Genomic DNA, 18,603 nt, shown 5'->3' with positions numbered 1-18,603 from the left:
TTCAAGAGAGCATCTCCAGGCTGCAGTGCAGAGACCACTAACTTGAAACCTGCCTTGTTTTTGCCTCGTTTATTTGGGTTTTAACCCTTTATTGTTGTATTATTTTGTTGTTAGCCGCCCTGAGCCCGGCTTCGGCTTGGGGGGGCGGGATATAAATTATTATTATTATTATTATTATTATTATTATTATTATTGAAAACCGCCCAGAGAACTTAAGACAATTGGATAGTTTAGAAGTGTAACTGCTGGTGAATAGGCCAACTTATGTGTTTCCATCTTATCTATTGGGTGGATAAGATAAATATGCAATTGTGAGGACCTTCCCTAAGAAAGAATGCTGTGTCTTCCTAGGGAAGAGTCGGAATCTTCAGTTTGTTTTGTTACGGTAAAATCTGGGTGCGAGGCTGCTCTGCCACCCAGCTCGTCGGACTAAGTCCGCGGGTCCCTGCGGAGGAAAATGAGCTCAGCCGGAGACAGGAGCAAGCTGCAGAAGATCCAAATTTATTGCGCAACAGGTTCAAGGCGGGATTGAACAGCGAGAAAGAAAAGAAACCCCCTGACCTGTCCATATGGGTACCATGCAGATTGTACAGATTATGTTTGAAGGCAGTCTCCATTAATGCAATGCCTGCCTTATTCAAGACCTTGTCGTCAGAGGACCAGGGAATAAACCAATCTGCCTCTGGCAGTAATTGGGACTTAGAGCAGACATTCTATCCAGATACAACTTACCAGAGTTTAATACTCTAAAATTGTGGAGCCCTGATAAAGTTCGGGAATGGATCTTTGAAAAAGACGCCTCTTTGGACTCCACCAAGATAAAAAACTCTGGGTTTTCCTACTGGTTCCCACGAATAAAAGCAGTCAAAATCTGTGCCAACTACTTGGTGGAGATCACTGATCCCACCCTTCGGAGAGCTTTCACCATGGCACGGTTTCAAACATTGCCAACTGCTTATCTGACCGGTAGATACACAAAAACCCCAGTTGAACATCGTTTATGCCCTTGCCTTATGAAAATTAAAGAGGATCTTACACATTATTTCCTCTATTGCCCCATTTACTCGGGCTTTAGAGACGCATTGCTGCAAATTATACCCATCTCTATAACCAGTCCTGAAGATAGAGTAAAATTTTTGTTAGTTGATGCAAACCCACGCATTACCCATGTGGTAGTGGTCTTTGTGATGAAGGCCATAAAAGCCAGGGAAAGATTTATGAACGACAATGTAAAGACCCCTTCATCGTCTGTTTAACTCGCTGTTCGTTTTCCCTCCTTTTCTACTTTGTGGGTAGAAGGTTTTGTTGGCATAGTATGTAATGAATTTTAATATTTTTAACTACTGATTTTAGTGTTGATTTTTGTGCACAGGCATGGTCCTCACAATAAACGGATTTGATTGATTGATTGAACAGCAAGAAAGGGGTGACATGAACTTTTGAAACTTCCCTCCATGTCCCAGAATACAGTGCAAAATACATCCCAGTTACATCATGAATACATTAAGAAGAGGTTGGGTTACACAGATTACATCATGAATACATTAAGAAGAGGTTGGGCTACACAGATTACATCATGAATATATTAAGAAGAGGTTGGGTTACACAGATTGCATCATGAATACATTAAGAAGAGGTTGGGTTACACAGATTACATCATGAATACATTAAGAAGAGGTTGGGTTACACAGATTACATCATGAATACATTAAGAAGAGGTTGGGTTACACAGATTACATCAAGAATACATTAAGAAGAGGTTGGGTTACACAGATTACATCATGAATACATTAAGAAGAGGTTGGGTTACACAGGATTAACATATGGAGGAGGGAGGGGGAATATGCAGAGCTGGAGATGTGCGCAGATAAGCACATCCTGAGTACCGGTGATGAGAAGACAATGGTCCATGTACTGGCATTGCCCGGAGGAAAGGCTTGGCAGAGTGATTTGACAGGATTAGGGTCTTGACACCTGGCTTGAGGGATTATGGAGGACAGGGGAGGTGTGATGGAGTCCTAGAGAAATTGAGCAAATTGGCACGTTGATTTTCTATGAATTTTATAGATTTTAGTCCCTTTTGACATTGACAATTGGAAATACAGTGGTGCCTTGCAAGACGAAAAGAATCCGTTCCGCGATTCTCTTTGTCTAGCGGTTTTTTCGTCTTGCGAAGCAAGCCCATTGATGGCTTAGCGGATTAGCGCTATTAGTGGTTTAGTGGCTTTTAGCGGTTTATGAGCTTAGCAGATCAGCTGATAAGCGGCTTAGAAAAAGGGGGGGAAGGGGAAAAAAAAACACAGGAACTCGCAAGACATTTTCGTCTTGTGAAGCAAGCCCATAGGAAATTTGTTGTGCGAAGCGCCTCCAAAACGGAAAACCCTTTCGTCTAGCGGGTTTTCCGTCTTGCGAGGCGTTCGCCTTGCGGGGCACCACTGTAAATGGATATATTGTAGCGAAGAAGAAGGTGAAGAAGACATGCCCCACCCTTTCCTATCAGTTTTTATGCGTTTTTATTATTATTTAGGCCTCACGTAACTTTTACAGGTAGGTAGCCGTGTTGGTCTGCCATAGTCAAAACAAAATAAAAGAAAAAAAATTCCTTCCAGTAGCACCTTAAAGACCAACTAAGTTAGTTCTAGGTATGAGCTTTCGTGTGCATGCACACTTCTTCAGACACGTAACTTTATTCAGTTGGGCACGGATTCCTTCCCTTTCTAACGTTTTGCCTTTTAAGAGAGGATCCGTTCCTCGCATTTTTATTTTGCTCGTTTCTTCCGCCAACTCGTCTGGGCCTCGGACTGGCGGCCCTTACTCCGCCCTGGGCTCTTCGCCAGGCCAAACTCTGCTTTTCGCCCCACAGACAGACAGTTGAGGGCCGGTGAGGAAGACAACTCCCGCCGAACTTGTGCGCGGCCCTTGGCGGCCTCTGCGCGCCTTCGCCTCCGGCCGGTGAGCGCGGCCCTCCTGCTGCCCAGGCCGGGCCCTGCGGCGGCGGCGGCGGCGGCGGCGGCGGCCTCCCTTTCCCCTCAGAAGGAGCCGCTCGGCGCTGGCTCGGGCCTCGCCTCTTCCCGCCTTTCCTAGGCCGCGCTGCCTTTCGCCTTTCGGGAGGAAGGGGGCGAGAGAGAGGCCTCCGCCGCCTGGGCAGGTGCTGGGCAGCTCCCGCCCTCCGGCCTGAAGGAAGCCGAGGCTCCTCAGAGGCGTTTCTGGGAAGGGCCTTGCCGGGGCAACGACCCAGCCGGCCGCCGGCCATGTAAACAAGCGGGGCTCAGGCAGGCAGGCAGGCAGGCAACCTGCGTGCGCGGCGGAAGGCAGGCAGGCAGGCAGGCAGGCGGGCTCGCTCTCCCCTCGGCGGCCTCAGTAAGTAGAGCGAGGAACCGGGAGGAGGAGGAGGGCGGCAGCGTGCATGTGTGGATGCGTGGACGCGTGTGTGCTCGTCGCCCTGCTCCGGCGTTCTCTCTGGCGGCGACTTCCTCCTCCTCCTCCTCCTCCAGAAAGTCGTACCTGCCGCTCCATCCAGCTCCTCACCTGGAGGAGGAAAAGCGGCAGGCAAAACTCTTCGCCTAGCTTTGGGGTAGTTGGGTCTCTCCGTCTCGCGGCAGGGAGAAAAGTTTGCTGAAAAGTTGGTCTCGTGTTGAAAATTAGTTTCATTCTGGTGCGCTCCTGCTGTAATAGGGAATTCGGGGGGGGGGGAAAATAATAATAATAATAAAGATGGATGTTCTAAAAATTAATAGTTGGAAAGGTATTGTGTCAAAAAGGCACGCACACACACGGAGGTTTGGGTAGATGTAAATAAAACTTTTTGCTGATTAAGACCCTCCCCCCCAAAAAAAATTTATCATTGCTCTCCCTATTCTCGAAGAGAGTAAGAAATAGATTGTGAGAGTAGTTCTGTGTTTTTGTGTTGGAAGTTATTACAAATGCAAAGGGCACAAAGTGTTTCAGACGCTTGCTGTGCATTTCTAAGGCTTTTTGTAGTCTCTTGAACTCTGCCCCATTATTTTAGGCTCCTGTTTAAGCTCCTGTTCCTGGAAATGCCTTTACACAAGCAAAAGCTCTATCCAAGGGACTGTGGAGAGAGGTATAAGTATTTGCATGGCTAGAGATGGCATACATTAGGGCATGGGCGAATGCCCTATTTTTGAAACACAACTCTCCTCCTGCTTGGGGTTTAAGAGATGTCAGGCGCGGGTTTTTTGGAAGTATATTTTAGTAATAAAAAATTCAAATGAGCAGTAACATATTCAAAGTTATTTGTGTGCTTTAACATTCATTTCTACAAATGAAGACCGGTTTCCTCCTTAGTAAGTCTGTCACACTTACCAGCGTTCAACACTGACTTCATTAATGTTTTTCATAGCACATTAGAGGCACAAAAGAGAAATGTAGTTTTGCAAAAAGCATGTTCAGCGGCTCTGTATAAGCTATCACAACACAAACAGGTACCTTACAGGTGCTTTTTCTTGCCTAAGTCAAATTGTGGATTTAGCAAGGTGTTCTGAGTTGCTCTGACTCCCTGAAGGCCTTGTTTTTCTCTGTTGATTTGGGTCACCAAAAAAGCAAATTGAAGCAAATCGAAATTGATAAGGGAAATGCCCTGTGAATTGAAGTGCAGGAGAGGAGTAGCTTCTTTTGATGAACAGATCTAGCTTTTCATTGGAGGCAGTTATTTTACCAGGGCCCTCCAGTTACTGTACAGTGCTTTTGGGAGATGGATGTTGACATAAATAATTTGTTCCATGTGCTTGTTGCAAGTCTGTCCATTCCCTGGCTTATTGTTCCAAGCACATGTGAAACTGTCAAATGTTTCATATAACCAGAACCATGAATAAGGCTCTTCTCTTTATTACACGCTGTTCTATTATCTTAACAATTCAAATATTGCATGAACAGGTTGAAAGCTAAAGCAGCTTAAGTGCCAGATTGTTGGGCCCTGGGTGGTAATGCTGGAAACAATACATGTTGGTTTATAGGTTCCCTTTTCAATGGAGTATCCTGAATGATTTGTCAGTGCCTTGTCTCACCGATGAAAACAATGACAGTAAGAATTCCTTGGCCTTGGTGCAGCAGTTTGGTGGTTGCAAAGATGAAAAGGACTAGCCTCCAGTATTTGAGATCCAGCAGGCCTTTTGGTGCATTGAATATGCTTCAGATACATAGTGTGGACCTGCTAACCAGTGATGAGAGTTGCATCCCAGGTTAGATAAGAATTGCATCACTCATATGATGAAGATGGATGTTCTGCCTTAGTAGCTGAGCGCGGGATCTTTCTGTATCCCTCTCAATTGCAAGAGATACTTAGCATTCACAGCCAAGTGCAAAGCAGAGTAAGGACCAGCTTCCAGACTTCTTAAAACATTTTAGTTACAGCCTTTAAACGAATCATCACCTACTCATTTTCTTTTCCACCACATGCTTGCCTCCTTCAAGGCACAGCCAGAGTTCATGCTCAGTGAGAAGTGGAAGATGTTGAGTGGCTTTAAATTACTGATGTTGCTGCTTGCTCCACCTCTTCTAAGGTAGAAAACGTGGCTGAAATCCCTTGCTGTCAGGTGCCTTCTAAGTGAGCTGGATCCAAATGAGTTCACTGCTGTGACTGCACATTGTCTTTTGTTTTGTTTTGCTTTGTTCCCTTACAGAGTTGCCCTTGCAGGTTTTTATATCAAGAAAATACTTTCTGTGAATATGGCAAATTGTTTCTACTACAAAAATTGTTTCCCTCCCCCGCCCCCAGCAGAGCTTGTTAGCTTCAAAGCTCATTCTTGACTCTGACAGAATTTTACTAATTGACAAAATCATTAGAGGTGACTTGGTTCATCTTAACAGCAAACACTTTTTTTTCTTCTGGGAAAATACAATGTTTCAGTGATATTAGCAAATTCCATTGTTCAGGACAGCAGTATTTTGGGACAGCAAAATATCTTCTTGCAAGTGGGCCCTCTGCAAGATTTTTTTTTGGGGGGGAGGGCACTCAGATTTGGGTGGGAATAACCAAAAAGCCAATACATGTCATTGTGGGTGACTAGCTGTCTTGGTCTAGACTAGTACGCATCAATAAAAAAGCACATGTCTGGAACCTGTAATAGTTTTATTAAAAGACTGCAGATCTTCTCATCAATTGATGGTGTGTACCATCTATATTCTTGCAGGCCCCAAAACCTTCCCTCCATTTTTATTTCCCAGAGCGGTAGTCTGTAGATGCTTGCTCTATTCCAATGATCTTGGTGTTCTGCATTGCTTTTTTTTTTTTTAAAAAAAAAACAACCAGCTGAACTTTTATTGTTTCCAAAACCAAAAATGAAAACATTGCTCTGTTTGATGAGTGGGGAGGGGCTAGGAAGGAGGTGTGGTCTTGTATGGAGAGGGGTGGAGTAAAAGGGGGATCTGGATTGGAGGGGTGGGACAGTGCCACGTCTCTCTCCACGCTGGAGGGTTGAGGGAGGGAGTGGGTGGTGGGGAAGGGCGCCACGGGTTGTGCAGCTCGCTCTGTCGCCCTCTGGCCTCTCACTGCACCGCTTGCTCGTTGGCGCTGCTGCCAGAGTCCTGGGGCTTCATCACGTCTGGGAGCTCCGGGGGGCTGGAGAAGGGATCAATGCGGAGGGGCTCAAAGGCATCTTCACTGGCTCTGAAGGCCAAGCCAACTGTTGCTGGGGCCTGAGGTCGTGCCATCTGGCTGGTGAAGCCACAGTCTCCGAGGGTTTTGCTGTCATCCAACAGTTGGTCATCCTTGTATAGCCTTTGTTCTTCTGGGGGTCTCTTAAGTATCCCCTCAACAATTCTTTTCAGCTCATACACCGTACTGGACTCCTTGGCGTCTGTGAAGATGGTCGTCTTGTGACGTCGGATCATTAAAAAGACGTCCATCTCTGCAGCCGCAACCTCAGCCCAGACCCCCCAGAGAGGAAAAAGCAGCAGAACCCCCAGTATCCCAACATGCACCCTTCTGCATTGCTTCTGTTACTAATAACATATATCAAAAACAAGCCCAGTTCCTCCATTTGTTGACTTCCTTAGATTGCTTGCTTAAAAGAGGAAATACTGGTTCATATAACACTAAACCATCCACATTTTTGGATGACTTAGGCTGCATACGCACCATAGATTTAAAACACATTGCTTCTTAAAGGAATCCTGGGAACTGTAGCTTTGTGAAGGATAAACTATAATTCCCAGGATTCTTTTTGGGAAGGGGGTGGGGGAAATGTACTATAAATGTATGGTTTGTCTGTAGCCCTAGTGACTTGCATCCCCCTCCCTCCTTGAGTCATGCTTGCTTTTAGTTTCAAATAATCTTGGTGTAGTGAGTCCTGGTTAGCAACAAGCAGTGGTTACAGTAGTTGCTATCCAAGCCAGCTTCATACCATAAAGGTATGGGTAATCAAGCAGGCTTGTTTAGCAAGTAACCATTGCTTGTTTTAAACCAGGATTCCTGCCTCGGGCATAAGTAGCAGTGTGGAATAGGAGCATGTACTTCAGTTAGGCTTGCTGAGGTTCATTAATGTGATGCTCAGCTTTGGTTTAGTATAATAATAATTAATAATAATAATAATAATAATAATAATAATATATTACTTATACCCCACCCATCTGGCTGGGTCTCCCCAGCCACTCTGGGTGGCTTACAACAGGAGATAAAAAATGCATCTAGTGTTAGATCTGAACGAGCCCATTTTACAGCTTAAACAGCATGGTGTGTGTTTATCCAATTACAGTGTCACCTCGGTTTAAGAACAGTTTAAGAATGATTTGGTTAACAAACTCTGCAAAACCGGAAATAGTGTCTTGCTTTGAGAACTTTACCTCAGTCTAAGAACCTGAAGTGGAGGCTCCAATACTTTGGCCACCTCATAAGAAGAGAAGACTCCCTGGAAAAGACCCTGATGTTGGTAAAGATGGAGGGCGCAAGGAGAAGGGGACGACAGAGGACGAGATGGTTGGGCAGTGTTCTCGAAGCTACCAGCTTGAGTTTGACCAAACTGCGGGAGGCAGTGGAAGACAGGAGTGCCTGGCGTGCTCTGGTCCATGGGGTCATGAATAGTCAGACACGACTAACGATTAAACAAGAAGAACGGAATCCGAATGGTGGAAGGGCACCGGCGGCAGGAAAGCGCGCCTCAGTTTAAGAATGGTTTTGGTTTAAGAACTGACTTCTGGAATGGATTAAGTTTGCAAACCGAGGTACCACTGTACTGGTTGTTATTATCAACAAATTACTAGCAGGCCAGTGTTTCTCAGACTTTTTGAGCTTGGTCCCACCCTTCTAAGCTTGATTTAACATCTACCTTCCCCAACCCAGTAGCAATAATTTGTTCTACACACAAGCATGTTGTGTGCATTCAGACTGCTGCTATGTGCAAGGATCTATGGGTGGGCTCATGAATCCAACATTGGCATTAGAAAAAGAGTAGGACAGAGCATCTCTGATCCCTCCTAAACCACACATAGGGAAGTGCCATTAGTACAAAGCAGATGCACTTTGCAAAATGTATTGGGATGGGACAGACTTCTAGATCCAACATGGATCAGGGAGGACGCTCTGTCAGGGGGCATTTAACCCAGCTAAATCTTGGTGGCTGTTGGGAAGAAGGCTGCACCTGTCTCAGAGTCGGATCCCTCCCTGGAACTTCATAGAATCCACTCCAAGCGTTCTGTGCCTCCCAGGAAGGCATAGTGCAGTTGGTGATCCACTAAGAATAGTTTATTACCAAATAGGATTCATAGTCTGCTGTTTTCCTATATGCTGAATTAATTCATTTCCTATTTATTCTTTTGGGCAACTTTTAGCATATGTCTCCACATGTATGCGTGAAAAACCGGTTCCTCTTTTAAAAGTTGCTATTACGGTAAGCATGTATTGGGCTGCTCGTAACAGGAAAAGCATCAAATATATATATATATATTGCAATCCACTTTATAACCAAGTGGGTTAAAGCTTCCTTCCTGGTTACTAGAGCACTTCCTTTGCATCTGCTTATGAAGACAAACAAGAAAAGCGGAACAGCCTACACAAACTACTCTTCATGTTGTGAATGATTGTCATTTTAAAGCAGCCAGACTTGAAATCTGTACAGATGAGTCTTCTCGAGGAGCTCAGTTTCTGCTTTGCAATTGGGGGTAATGTTTTGTTAAATGTTGCGTCCGTGTTTTAAAGTGGTGTTTCCTATCAGTTGGCTCTTAGAAAACTAAGAATGCTGTTCAGTAATTTCTGCCATCCCATTTCGGGTTGGTTGTGTTCCCATCTTTCTTTTGAAAGCAATGCTATTGTTGAGCAACACAGTTCTATATAAGAAGGGGAAACTAAACCAGAGATAGTCTAGGTTGGCTAACTTTCATTTCATTTGATGTAGCAGAATTGAAACAGTAAGGACATTAGCAGATAAGGTGAAAGATAGAATGTACTTGAGACAAACTGGGGGGGGGGGGAATCCAACCTTCTCTGCTTCTGAGCTCCCAGAAGGCATGGTTGGCTGCTCCTTGAAAATAATATACTTGACGAGATGGTTTTAGGTCTGATCTTAACTATGTTGTTGTTGTTGTTGTTGTTGTTTTAAAACCCTCTTGCCTGTGCATTTCAGATCTTCTGTGGAGTCTTTTTACCTCTCTTTGACAAGCAGTGTTATTGTTTTGACAATGCTTGTGTTTTATTGTAAATGTAGTAAATATAGAGAGATATACATGGGACAGCTAAATTATTAAGTACCGTATTTTTCGCTCTATAACACGCACCAGACCATAACACAGACATAGTTTTTAGAGGAGGAAAACAAGGGGGAAAAATATTCTAAACGAAATAGTGGATATATGATTTTTGTGGTTCATGCTGTGGCCACAGACATGTGATCTGACAGTGAGTTTGGAGTAGCCCAATGCAAAAATCCTGAGGATCCATGTGGATCCATGCTTTGTAACCACGGAGGAGGGAAGGAAGGGGAACCATGGATCCTCTGCTCACGACTGCAGCAGATCCCCCCCACCCGCAGGCATTTGCTCCATAACACGCACAGACATTTCCCCTTACTTTCTAGGAGGAAAAAAGTGAGTGTTATGGTGCAAAAAATACGGTACATACTTTCTGATCTGCATACTGATTCAATTAGTGAGTAAAGGCATTGTTAAATATTATTGTTATCCAGGAACACGAGGCTGATAATTCAACAGCGCTTCTAGGGTTTTAGCATATCTAGGAAAGGTTGCCAACTTAAATATTTGGAAAGGTTGTGCTTAATTTCCTATTAAAGAAAACTGACATAAATTGTGGTGTTGATGGGATGGGAAAGAATTTTAACATCTCTTATGCAAGGCTGTAAAAATATTTTCAGTTCCCAGGCTTCAGCTTTAGTATTTTAGGAGCCAGAATAAAAACTGTGTGGCTGAGCACAACCAAACCCTGGGGATTTTTTTTTTTAAACTTTGGGTAATTATCACAATAGCCTAAAAGGTAAAGGTACCCCTGCCCATACGGGCCAGTCTTGACAGACTCTGGGGTTGTGCGCTCATCTCACTCTAGAGGCCGGGAGCCAGCGCTGTCCGCAGACACTTCCGGGTCACGTGGCCAGCGTGACGAAGCTGCTCTGGCGAGCCAGAGCCGCACACGGAAACGCCGTTTACCTTCCCGCTGGTAAGCGGTCCCTATTTATCTACTTGCACCCGGAGGTGCTTTTGAACTGCTAGGTTGGCAGGCGCTGGGACCGAGCAGCGGGAGCGCACCCCGCCGCAGGGATTCGAACCGCCGACCTTTCGATCGGCAAGTCCTAGGCGCTGAGGCTTTAACCCACAGCGCCACCTGCGTCCTTCACAATAGCCTAGCAAACATTATTTGAGTGAATGGCTTGCGACTTATAATTTAACATTATTATAATGGGCATTTTTGGGTGCTTTTTTGAGTGCTATGTTTTATTTAAGAACCAACCAAGCAGAAAGTCTAAAATTAAAAAAAAAAAAGATAACTGAAGCTGCTGAATAGCAGAGAAAATGGTTCCGAGATGAAGTTCTTTTTTTTTTTTTTTATAATAATTTTTATTAATTTCCACACATATAATAAAGAACAATGTAAAACAGTATCACATCATACTCATCGGTTCTTACCCTTCTTTTTTTGACTTCCCCATACCTCCCCATCCCTGCATCCTTGTTTAATAATTCTTTAGCAACCCTTGAGTCCATTATCTTAATTCCCTTTCATAAAAATTTCTTAAGTTTTTTTGTTTACTGCTGCAATTCTTTACTTCTTACCCCCTGACATCCTAACATTCCTCAATTTTGCAATTATTTTTAAGATATATTTTGAAGTTCTTCCAGTCCTCTTCCACTGTCTCTTTCCCCTGGTCCCGGATTCTGCCCGTCATCTCGGCGAGTCCCATAAAGTCAATCACCTTTGTTTGCCATTCTTCCAGAGTAGGTAGTTCTTGCGTCTTCCAATACTTTGCCAGTAGAATTCTTGCTGCTGTAGTGGCATACATAAAGAAAGTCCTATCCTTCCTTGACACCACTTGGCCCACCATGCCCAAGAGGAAAGCCTCTGGTTTCTTAGGAAAAGTCCACTTAAGGACCTTCTTAATTTCATTATAGATCATTTCCCAGAAAGCTTTAACCTTTGGGCAGGTCCACCAAAGGTGGTAGAAAGTGCCTTCAGTCTCATTACATTTCCAACACTTATTATTAGGCAGATGATAAATTTTTGCAAGCTTGACTGGGGTCATGTACCATCGGTAGATCATTTTCATAATATTTTCTCTTAATGCATTACATGCAGTAAATTTAATACCGGTGGTCCATAACTGTTCCCAGTCAGCAAACATAATATCATAACCGATATCTTGTGCCCATTTAATCATAGCTGATTTCACCGTTTCATCCTGTGTATTCCATTTTAGCAGCAAGTTATACATTTTTGATAAGTTCTTAGTATTGGATTCCAACAGTTCTGTTTCTAATTTTGACTTCTCTTTCTGAAATCCTATTTTCCTGTCCTGTTTAAACGTCTCATTTATTTGATGGTAGTGCAACCAATCTCGGACCTTAGGCTTTAGTTTCTCATAACTCTGAAGTTTCACCCTTTCGCCATCATATTCTAAAATCTCATGATATTTTGGCCATTTAGAATCCATATTAAGCTTTTTTACTTCCCTAGCTTCCATTGGTGACACCCACCTAGGGGTTTTACTTTCCAGCAAATCTTTGTATCTAATCCAAACGTTATACAATGCTTTCCTTACAATATGGTTTTTAAAACTTTTATACACCTTTACCTTGTCGTACCATAAGTATGCATGCCAACCAAAACTATTGTCATACCCTTCCAGGTCCAAAATGTCAGTGTTCTCAAGAAGTAGCCAGTGTTTCAACCAGCAGAAAGCTGCTGATTCATAATAAAGTCTTAAGTCCGGCAGGGCAAACCCCCCTCTATCTTTTGCATCAGTTAAAATCTTAAATTTAATTCTGGGCTTTTTGCCCTGCCAGACAAATTTTGATATATCTTTCTGCCACTTCTTGAAACATTCCATCTTGTCCACAATCTGCAGCGTCTGGAATAAAAACAACATTCTAGGCAATACATTCATCTTAATGGTAGCGATTCGGCCTAACAAGGAAAGTTTCAACCTTGACCATATTTCCAAATCCTTTTTAACTTCTGACCAACATTTTTCATAATTGTCCTTAAATAAGTTCACGTTCTTGGATGTTAAGTTTACCCCCAGGTATTTTACCCTTTTTGTTATTTCCAAGCCTGTTTCATTCTGAAAACTCTCTCTTTCTTCCATTGTTAAATTTTTTTGCAACACTTTCGTTTTTTGTCTATTCAATTTAAAACCTGCTACTCGACCAAATATATCAATTAATTCTAATACTCTTTTGGTACTGGTGTCTGGCTGTTGCAAAGTCAATACTAGATCATCTGCGAATGCTCTTAATTTATAATGTCTAACTCCGACCTGAACTCCTTTAACCAACTGGTCCTTTCTGATCATGTTTAACAATACCTCCAGGACTGATATAAAAAGCAAAGGGGATATTGGGCAACCCTGTCGTGTACCTTTTTCTATAGGTATTTCTTCTGTTACCACATTATTTACAATTAATTTGGCCTTTTGTTGAGAATATATTGCACCTATACCGTTTTCAAAACCTTGGCCTACCCCCATCCCTTGGAGATTCTTTTTCATAAAAGTCCAACAAATATTGTCAAAGGCTTTCTCTGCATCCACAAAAATCAAAACTGCTTTCCTATTAATGTCAACGTCCAACAGCTCCAAAATATCTATAATGTTTCTCACATTGTCTGACATATGTCTACCTGGGAGAAAGCCTGTTTGGTCCTTATGAATCTCTTCTGCTAAAACTCTTTTCAATCTTTTTGCCAAAATGTCTGCAAAAATTTTGTAATCCACATTGAGTAAGGATATAGGGCGGTAGTTTTTAACCTGGTTCTTCTCAGTCTCTGTTTTCGGTATAAGTGAGATGAAAGCCTCTTTCCACGATTCAGGTGCCTTTTTCCCCTTCAAAATTTCATTGCAAACTTCCTTCAATGGTTGTGTCAACCATTCTTTCAACATTTTGTAGTATTTGGCCGTCAGGCCATCTGGTCCTGGTGATTTTCCCAATTTCATATTTTGAATGGCACCCTCTATTTCTTGTTCTGTTATTTCCTCATTTAAGATCCTTTTACTTTGTTCTGAGATTTTTGGTAAACCGTATTTTCTGATGAATTCTTCTATTTCTTGCTCGTTAATTGACCCTTGTGCATACAATTTCTTAAAGAAGCTTTGAAAACAATTGTTGATCTCATTGGGTTTATGGATAATTTTTCCATCCATTTCTAAACTTGTTACAGTATTCATTTTCTGCCTTTTTTTCAATTGCCATGACAGAAGTTTCCCACATTTATCCGCTGATTCAAAAGTTCTTTGTCTCATTTGCCTTATCTTCCATTCTATTTGTTGGTTCATAAGCTCCATGTACTGCATCTGATAGAACTTTATTTCTCTCAAGATCTCATGGGATTTTGGTTTAGACCTCAACTTCTTCTCTCCTTCTTTTATTTTTTCTAAGATTTTTTCCTTCTTCTCATTTTGTTGCTTCCTCTTAATAGAATTTTGTTGAATCAGGAAACCTCGCATCACGGCTTTGCTTGCGTCCCAAATTATTCTTTTTTCCACATCTGTTTTCCTGTTGATCTCAAAGTAATCTTTTAATGTTTTAAGGGCCTTCTTGTGGATCTCTTCATCCTTAAATAGGGTGTCATTCATTCTCCATCTAAAGGATCCAGTTGTTGTTAGTTTCATCTCCATCTTCACCGCATTATGGTCGGAGCACGTTTTTGGGCATATTTCTACTTTTTTTGTTCTTGACGCCAGACTGCTAGAAATCCAGATTTGGTCTATTCTTGTCCATGTCATTTTTGCTTCAGAGAAGAAAGTTCCCTCTCTCTCTAGAGGGTTCTTTATTCTCCAAATATCAATCAAGTCCATTGTTTCAGTCATTTCGAAAAAGATCTTTGGTAGTCTCCCTTCTTTTGAAATCACTTGTCTCTGTGCTTTGTCCATGTTTGTTGAGACAACTCCATTCATGTCTCCCATCATTAGGATTTTATAATCTAAAAAGTCAACTAATGTCTCATGCAACTTCCTAAAGAATTCGGCCTTCCCTTCATTTGGGGCATAAATTCCCACAATTAATATCTTTTCTCCTTGAATTTGTATTTCAATTGCCAGGTATCTTCCTTGATCATCTTTAAATATCAATTTTGGAGCCCACTTTTCCTTTGCATAGATCACCACACCTCTTTTCTTTACTTTGTCTGATGAGATAAATTCTTGACCAAGTCTCTTATTTATCAGTAATTTCCTATGTATCCTGGCAATATGGGTTTCTTGCAAACATATTATGTCTAATTGTTCTTTCTTCAAAATGTGAAAAACCTGTCTTCTTTTCCGAGGAAGGTTCAAACCGTTACAGTTCCAACTAAGGAGTTGCAGAGACATTTTGTATTTAGGTAGCTGTTCCTCCAACTGCTCCAAGCTTCTGCTCTTCCTCCGATGGTGGTAGTGAAAGTCCAAATGACAAATTTGCTATATCAGGTGGTTCCCTCTCCTCCACAGTTCCTTTCTGCAGATCCTCCAGGTACCTCTCCAAAAATTGTTCTTTGTCCTGAATTGTTTTTATTTTAATCTTCCTTCCTTTGAAGTTAAAGGACAATCCTTGTGGAAACTCCCATCTGAATGGTATAGTGTTTTTCTTCAGCAGGTCTGCTAGGCTTTTGTAATATGTTCTCACCTCTAAAATGTATTTAGGAATGTCCTTAAAAATCTGTATCTGACAATTTTGGATCACCAATGCCTTTTGATAATGCAGATTCAATATTCTATCTCTTTCTTCTTTTGATCTCAGTGTAATTAGACAGTCCCTTGGTTTTTTATCCTGCTTTCTGCCCAGTCGAAAGGCTGATATTATCTCAAGTTCCTCGTCTTCCTCCCATTCCTCCTGCCAAAAAGTTATGATGTTCTCTGTAAGAAATTTCACAAGGTTGTCCCCTTCCCCTTCAGGCACCAATCTAAATTTTAAGTTCTTCTCTTTACGTTGAAGTTCCAGTAAGGAGAGGGCTGCATCATGCTCATTCACTTTTTTAATAATAGGCCCAAACTTTTCCCTTGTCTCTTCAGCCGTTGTTTTTGCACTTTCTGCAATCTTTCGTGTTTCTGAATTTTCCTGAATTAATCTATTTATAGAATCTGTGTTAGATTTAACACTAGCTGTATTCACATCCAACCTTGTTGTCAACTCTGTTAATTTTTTAGAATTCTCTGTCGATAGCTTTGTCAATGCTTCCAGGGATTGATTTATTTTAAGTAGTGCCTGAGTCATAGGATCCATGGAAGCTGGTGTTTTTTCCTGCACAGCTGCAGTTCCTGATATAGAGCCCCTTTTCTTCTGAGATTGTTTTGCTTTCTGCCTTGTTACTATCTCTTCTGTAGGGGCACTCATATCCTCAAGGTCGTTTTCACAGAGTTGATTCCCAAGTGGAAAATCCCACTGTTACTTTTCCAAGTGCAACAGTTTCACATAGAACCCTCTAGAGGGAGCATTCAATTGTATCCAAATGGCAAAGATAGAAAAAGAACAAAGAGGCAAGGAAGTATAACAGTAGCCAGAAGTTTCCAATATCCAAATTGTAATGTCTCTATTTTCTATGTGGCCAAAATGCAACAGGGTACGTCTAAGGTCCGGTAACTTTGTTGCAAACAAGCCCCCACTTCTCAAAGTTTGACAGTCCACGTCCCGGTGTCTTATTTGGGCAGCCCGACCCCGGGGGATTTGGCAATGGAAGATCTTAATTTTCCATTAATTTTCCAGCAGGTTAACAACGTTCCAATCCCTTCCCCCCTTCTCCTGCCAATCTGGGGGGAGGTTTTAAGTCCGATGTCGGTTTGACAGCTTAAAAAAATTAGAAAGATTCCCTTTAAGTGCAGCTTGATTTTCGTTGCTTTATCTCTTCTGCAGTTCCGGGGAGGCAGACTTCCTTAATTTTTGCCTTTCCCGTTTTCAGCCAAATTTCTTTTTTAATGTCCCGTTACTTTTTCAATCTTACTCACGGGTGCTGTAGTCAAATTCCAATTGCAGGAAGGAATCGGCGCTCTCCGCTCATGGCGACGCGGCTTCACTCCGCTAGCTGGGTGACGACTCTCAGCACCGCGCTTACCCCGATGCCGCTCCGAAGCCTTTAAAAAGGCTCCTTCACAGTACCGGGGGGCGCAAAAGGTGCCCACCGAATCTCCTTTGTTCACAGGCTCCGCGCCTGTGATTTTAGGGGTCCCCCGCTTGCCGTAGCGGGTAAGACCCGAACTAACGGAGCAGTCCTGCCTCGGAGCTCGAGGCTCGGACCGCCATTAAGCGCTGGCGCCGACCGGAAGTCTCCCCGAGATGAAGTTCTATTCCTGAAGCTAAGCAGGTTTTGGCCTGGTCAATATCGGGATGAGTTTCCTGTTCTTCCGTTGTTTACACAGTCTTTCCCTTGATCTGGAATTTCTGTTTTAGTTGCTGTGTGGTGTTGTTAATGAATTTGCTTTACTGTATATTTTAACAATTTAAATGTTTCTGTAACTTGCATTTATACTTTGCAAATGGCTTAGAAGCCTACGTATGAGTTTGTTGATGATATAAATGAAATAGAAAGCATTCACTCAACCAAGAAAGAATCTCTTTAACCTTGAGGTTTAGGGTTCACAGACTCAAATCTGAAGTTTGAAGATCAGTATAGTGTTGTGGTACAATCTGAAAGCTTTTCCATATGTCATCTGCTGCCGTTATGAGGCAATAGATTATATATAAAAACCCTACTTTGAGTTGGATCTAGACATGCCCTTCTGCAAATTAAAGAGCTCCTTTCATTGACAGAAGGGATTCTGATCCAGTAGATCAGTGGTTTCCAAAGTAGGTGGTACCACTCCCTGGGGGGCAGTGGGATTACCAGGTACTAGGAAGCAAGTGTGTGTGTGTGTGTGTGTGTGTGTGTGTGTGCTGTAAGTAAAAATGACTATCAGACTTTGAAGAGCTGGTTTCACTGGTTTAAATTCAATTTTGTTGGATAAAATAAAAAAAAATTCACTGGGTTTTCAATAAATGTAAAATTAATGTTTACTGTTTGAATTTTATTGGGTTATTATCTTCCCTTGGGGGGAGGGTGTTCAAACTGCTGTTTGGAATAATGCTTTTCATAGGAAATTTCATAGGACAGGGGGCATTGAAGCAAGGGCATGGTGGTCCAAAAAAAGATTGGGATAAACTCCAGTAGAGGCTCCCCTTCAGCTGCCCCTTGCACCAGGGGGCAAGACAAAGACCCAGTTTGGCACTCCCCATGCACATTTGCGTACACACACAGGCTGGGAACTTCAATGGCACTTCTCTGAAGTCTTCATCTGGGGCAGAAAACCCAGCTAGCCCCCACCCCACCTTGTACTACTCCCACCCTATCCCAGATGGTACCCCACCCTCTGATATGCTTTCCGAAGGGCATGGGGTGGCTGCAGGGGAAGGTGAAATCAGGAAGATTTTCTGCTGCTAAGAGGAGAAATCCATTAGTGGAACTCCACTTACGATTAGTGCGGATACATCCCATTCTATCCAGACTTTTTGGCTGGGTTGCATCCATTTTTTCCTGAACTTAAACTGTTTTAAATACTATTAAAGGAACTCAAAGGGACTTAAAAATGCTTTAACTTTGGCTGGCTCATGTCTGCTGTCATTTATGTAAACCTGATGGTGATGACTGAATTCAATGAAAATGCAGCAGAAAAAAAATAACTGAAAATTAAGCAGAACTATGCTGATAACGGGACGCGGGTGGCGCTGTGGGTTAAACCACAGAGCCTAGGACTTGCCGATCAGAAGGTCGGCAGTTCGAATCCCCGCGACAGGGTGAGCTCCCGTTGCTCGGTCCCTGCTCCTGCCAACCTAGCAGTTCGAAAGCACGTCAAAGTGCAAGTAGATAAATAGGTACCACTCCAGCGGGAAGGTAAACGGCGTTTCCATGCACTGCTCTGGTTCGCCAGAAGCGACTTAGTCATGCTGGCCACATGACCCGGAAGCTGTACGCCGGCTCCCTTG

General features: G+C 42.8%; 1 protein-coding gene and 1 pseudogene across 4 annotated transcripts in view; one reads left to right on the top strand and one right to left on the bottom strand.

Annotated features, from left to right (window-relative positions):
• The first annotated feature begins 3,044 nt into the window (after positions 1 to 3,044).
• PIK3CG (phosphatidylinositol-4,5-bisphosphate 3-kinase catalytic subunit gamma) overlaps positions 3,045 to 18,603 on the top strand; it is a 36,220-nt gene continuing 20,661 nt past the window's right edge. The window contains exon 1 of one of the 3 annotated variants that reach the window (XM_079993557.1): positions 3,045 to 3,360. Coding sequence is in view for 1 of the 3 variants with exons in the window: in XM_079993556.1 (XP_079849682.1) it covers positions 8,805 to 8,846 (42 nt within the window). In the remaining 2 variants the exon portion in view is untranslated. Of the gene's footprint in view, positions 3,361 to 8,772; positions 8,847 to 8,965; positions 9,118 to 18,603 lie in introns of those variants that run through there. The other 2 variants (XM_079993556.1, XM_079993558.1) reach the window with 2 other exon arrangements.
• Positions 6,266 to 6,938, bottom strand: LOC307225678 (elongin-B pseudogene; annotated as a pseudogene). The gene has a single exon. The product of its transcript is annotated as an elongin-B pseudogene (transcript).

Source organism: Podarcis cretensis, assembly GCF_951804945.1.
Source record: "Podarcis cretensis genome assembly, chromosome: 10".
In the NCBI taxonomy this organism is placed as follows: domain Eukaryota; kingdom Metazoa; phylum Chordata; class Lepidosauria; order Squamata; family Lacertidae; genus Podarcis; species Podarcis cretensis.
This window is presented reverse-complemented; position numbering and strand designations above follow the sequence as displayed.